The sequence below is a fragment of the Entelurus aequoreus genome, linkage group LG20 (assembly GCF_033978785.1).
Source record: "Entelurus aequoreus isolate RoL-2023_Sb linkage group LG20, RoL_Eaeq_v1.1, whole genome shotgun sequence".
Lineage (NCBI taxonomy): Eukaryota > Metazoa > Chordata > Actinopteri > Syngnathiformes > Syngnathidae > Entelurus > Entelurus aequoreus.
Genome location: NC_084750.1, coordinates 49,050,444 through 49,055,443, shown reverse-complemented (window position 1 = coordinate 49,055,443; position 5,000 = coordinate 49,050,444). Strand labels below are relative to the sequence as shown.

The following is a 5,000-nucleotide window of genomic DNA, read 5'->3' as shown; positions in this document are numbered from 1 at the left end:
GAGAGAGAGAGAGAGAGAGAGAGAGAGAGAGAGAGATCAGAAGGCATAAGAAAAAGAAAAAGTATCTGCATTTGATTGTTTACATTTGATTATTAGCAATCCGGGGAGGGTGTTAGTTTAGGGTTGTAGCTGCCTGGAGGTGAACTTTTATTGCGGTTTTGGAGGAGGATAGAGATGCCCTTTCTTTTATACCTGTTGGGAGCGCATTCCACATTGATGTGGCATAGAAAGAGAATGAGTTAAGACCTTTGTTAGTTCGCAATCTGGGTTTAACGTGGTTAGTGGAGCACCCCCTGGTGTTGTGGTTATGGCGGTCAATTACGTTAAGGAAGTAGTTTGACATGTACTTCGGTATCAGGGAGGTGTAGCGAGTTTTATAGACTAGGCTCAGTGCAAGTTGTTTAGCCTTAGCTTCCGGTGCGCTCGGCACTTCATCCGGTCGCTTTGTTTTCTGTTTTGTGTTGTGTTATAATTAAATCAAGTTGTTACCTGCAAGTCCTGTCCGGATTCGTCCTTTGCATCTTGGGAGAACAATACCCCGCATCATCATGCGCCCCGATCGTGACAATAGAGACCCAACAAATAAAGTCACACTTTTTAAAATTGTATAAAAGACAAGTGTTCAAATGATGCATACAGTAAATAATAATATGCTTCCTGAAGTGGTCCAGAAGATGTTTCAGATGTGAACCAGTACATATGTATGTCATATAAAGGTGCTAATCTATGGGATCATTAATACGGTAATTAGAAATACAAATATGTCACACTTCAATATTTCTAACACCTATAAAAAACACCATTATGAATAAGTCTAATATTGTACGGTGAATATATATACACACAAAATGTTTATTGTATGTAAAAGATGTCTTGTACTGTTTACTCTCACCTTTTCAGTCAAATTGTTCTGTTCAATGTTTAATAAAAGTACACAATGTTGAATATTAATGCATGTACTTAACTGAAAAAAACACTAATATAAAATATGTAATCTATAAATGTAGAAGCATGTTAACACGATAGTTACACACACAACAATGATGTCACACATGTTATATGTGCTGATGTTGTTAGAAAGTCAAAGTTAAAGTTTAGACAGTTTATTTCAAATCCTGCATCTTCATTTGCTGCTGCTGTTCTCACCAGCACACTTGTGTTTCTTACACTGCTACTTAGAAGACAATCTTTCACCACACACACTGCAACTCAACACTTTCTCACCTGGGTGTCTTCTCATGTGTGCTACAAGTTTTGATCGTTCACAAAAGCGTCTGTTGCAGATTGAACAGGAATGTGATTTTTCACCACTGTGTGTTTTCTTGTGTGCTTTCAAATATTGACTTCGTATAAAACCTTTACCACAGGTTGAACAGGAAAAAGGTTTTTCACCAGTGTGTGCTCTCATGTGTACTTTCAAATTGTTACTTTGTACAAAACCTTTATCACAGATTGAACAAATAAAAGGCTTTTCTTCAGTGTGTATTCTCACGTGTACTTTCAAACTCTGACTGTGTGTAAAACCTTTACCACAGGTTGAACTGGAAAATGGTTTTTCACCAGTGTGTGTTCTCACGTGTACTTTCAAACTCTGACTTTGTGTAAAACCTTTACCACAGGTTGAACAGGAAAAAGGTTTTTCTCCAGTGTGTGTTCTCATGTGTGTTTTCAAATGTCGACTTTGTGTAAAACCTTTACCACAGATTGAACAGGAAAACGTTTTTTCACCAGTGTGTGTTCTCATGTGTACTTTCAAATATTGACTTTGTGTAAAACTTTTACCACAGGTTGAACAGGAAAAAGGTGTTTCACCAGTGTGTGTTCTCATGTGTACTTTCAATTTGTGACTTTCAACAAAACCTTTACTACAGATTGAACAGATAAAAGGTTTTTCCCCAGTGTGTGTTCTCATGTGTCTTTTCAAATGTGGCCTATAAGTAAAATCTTTACCGCAGATTGAACATGAAAAAGGTTTTCCTCCAGAGTGTGTTCTCATGTGTGCTTATAAATTTTGATTCCTTACAAAACTTTTACTACATTCTGAGCAGGAAAAAGGGTTTTCTCCAGTGTGTATTTTCAAATGGTGCCTATGAGTAAAATCTTTACCGCAGATTGAACATAAAAAAGGTTTTTCTCCCGTGTGTGTTCTCATGTGTCTTTTCAAATAACTAGGATATTTAAAAGTGTTGTCACAGTGAGAACATGTGAAGTGAGTGTTGTCAGTGTGACATGTTGCATCATGTTTAGAGTGTTCATCATCAGTGTCAGGAGAGTGTGACGTTGTGTCCTCACTATCTGATAGTGGAGCTAACATCTTGTCTGCTTGTGATCCTCCACAGTGGTCTCCATCAGCTTCTGTTGTCATGTGTTGTGTTGAGCTGCTGCTTCTCTTCTCCTCACTCTCACCTTTGACCTCATCACCTTCACTCTTCACAGGGACACCAGTCACTGGGAACTCCTCCAACCATTTAGGCTGACTGATGCGGTGTCCCTCCTCTTCCTTTTTAATGTGGGGCGTCAGTGAATCTTCCTCTTCCTTTTTACAGGGAAGGGTCTGTGTTAAAGAGGAAAAGAAGACGCCAGAGGGTCCGTGGTGTCTGGTCTTCCTCTTTGATGGATCCTCCTTCACCATCCTGAAGCTACTCTCCTGTTTTTCAGGCAGAAGTTGTTCTTCACAGACGTCTGCAGGACACAAAATGACAAACATGCTTGAGAAATGTCCAGATTCAGTCAGTAAGTTCACATGAACTTCAAAAAACAAGTTAGTATATGAATTGGCCTGAAAACAAACACACTGCTCTTTACAACATTATTCACAGGAAAAGAAGACCACTTATATGGCCTAAAATCTAAATTGCAATAAATTCCCTGCTGCCTGAGTGCAGCTGGGATAGGCTCCAGCGCCCCCTGTGATTTTAATGTCAGTTACTGATGTACAAACCCTGTTTCCATATGAGTTGGGAAATTGTGTTAGATGTAAATATAAACGGAATACAATGATTTGCAAATCCTTTTCAAGCCATATTCAGTTGAATATGCTACAAAGACAACATATTTCATGTTGAAACTCATAAACTTTTTTTTTTTTTGCAAATAATAATTAACTTTAGAATTTGATGCCAACAACACGTGACAAAGAAGTTGTGAAAGGTGGCAATAAATACTGATAAAGTTGAGGAATGCTCATCAAACACTTATTTGGAACATCCCACAGGTGAACAGGCAAATTGGGAACAGGTGGGTGCCATGATTGGGTATAAAAGTAGATTCCATGAAATGCTCAGTCATTCACAAACAAGGATGGGGCGAGGGTCACCACTTTGTCAACAAATGCCTGAGCAAATTGTTGAACAGTTTAAGAAAAACCTTTCTCAAGCAGCTATTGCAAGGAATTTAGGGATTTCACCATCTAATATCATCAAAGGGTTCAGAGAATGTGGAGAAATCACTGCACGTAAGCAGCTAAGCCCGTGACCTTCCATCCCTCAGGCTGTACTGCATCAACAAGCCACATCAGTGTGTAAAGGATATCACCACATGGGCTCAGGAACACTTCATAAAACCACTGTCAGTAACTACAGTTGGTCGTTACATCTGTAAGTGCAAGTTAAAACTCTCCTATGCGAGGCGAAAACCGTTTATCAACAACACCCAGAAACGCCGTCGGCTTTGCTGGGCCTGAGCTCATCTAAGATGGACTGATACAAAGTGGAAAAGTGTTCTGTGGTCTGACGAGTCCACATTTCAAATTGTTTTTGGAAACCGTGGACGTCGTGTCCTCCGGACCAAAAAGGAAAAGAACCATCCGGATTGTTCTAGGCGCAAAGTGTAAAAGGCAGCATGTGTGATGGTATGGGGGTGTATTAGTGGCCAAGACATGGGTAACTTACACGTCTGTGAAGTCACCATTAGTGCTGAAAGGTACATACAGGTTTTGGAGCAACTATGTTGCCATCCAAGCAACGTTACCATGGACGCCCCTGCTTATTTCAGCAAGACAATGCCAAGTGTTACATCAACGTGGCTTCATAGTAAAAGAGTGCGGGTACTAGACTGGCCTGCCTGTAGTCCAGACCTGTCTCCCATTGAAAATGTGTGAAGCCTAAAATAGCAGAAGGGAGACCCCCGGACTGTTGAACAACTTAAGCTGTACATCAAGCAAGAATGGAAAAGAATTCCACCTGAGAAGCTTCAAAAATGTGTCTCCTCAGTTCCCAAACCTTTACTGAGTGTTGTTAAAAGGAAAGGCCATGTAACACAGTGGTGAACATGCCCTTTTCCAACTACTTTGTCACGTGTTGCAGCCATGAAATTCTAAGTTAATGATTATTATTTATTTAAAAAAAATAAAGTTTATGAGTTTGAACATTAAATATGTTGTCTTTGTAGTGCATTCAACTGAATATGGCTTGAAAAGGATTTGCAAATCATTGTATTCCGTTTATATTTACATCTAACACCATTTCCCAACTCATATGGAAACGGGGTTTGTATAAAGTTGGAGAAAAGATTAGGTCGTTTACATTGTAAATCTGTATTCTGTATTGTTATCTCTGCTAGGACGCTATCTTGTGGTCGATTTCGCTCACTGCGAGTGCTGTTGGTTGAAAGTGTATTACCTTTTGCTTTGTGCCTTGAACCCGAAGTATGGTTTCTTCGTTTATCTCGCCAAGCAACATTTGTAAGTGTAACCAGGGATTTCCACTGGATGTGGAACGGCGGCACCACGGCGACAGACTAGTTCCGTTTTTTTGTTTTCAAGTCAATGTGTCAGTTTCCACCGCCTGGCTTCTATATTTAGTGGTCACCACAACAAGGCGGTTCAATTGAGCTAAAATCTGCTCATGTGGGACAGGAAGTCATGCATAAACACAAAATAAATGATCCAGTTTACTTTGAAAATAGAATATTCTGTTTAAGGCGGATGGTAATCTACACTTTGAAAAGTCCTAATGGACATGAAGTCCACTTGTCATAAGGTTTTCAGACCTAATTTCACC

At 39.6% G+C, this 5,000-nt stretch overlaps 2 protein-coding genes across 3 annotated transcripts in view; one reads left to right on the top strand and one right to left on the bottom strand.

The window, feature by feature from the left end:
- The window catches only part of LOC133636330 (zinc finger protein 25-like), a 1,044,419-nt gene that overhangs the window by 427,936 nt on the left and 611,483 nt on the right, over nucleotides 1-5,000 (top strand). The gene's annotated exons all lie outside the window — the stretch shown is intronic.
- The window catches only part of LOC133636344 (zinc finger protein 135-like), a 29,034-nt gene continuing 24,492 nt past the window's right edge, over nucleotides 459-5,000 (bottom strand). Inside the window, exon 4 of one of the 2 annotated variants that reach the window (XM_062030313.1) lies at nucleotides 459-2,682. In XM_062030313.1, coding sequence (XP_061886297.1) covers nucleotides 2,003-2,682 — 680 coding nt within the window. In that variant the 3' untranslated portion in view covers nucleotides 459-2,002. The remainder of the gene's footprint in view (nucleotides 2,683-5,000) is intronic. The other variant, XM_062030312.1, reaches the window with a different exon arrangement.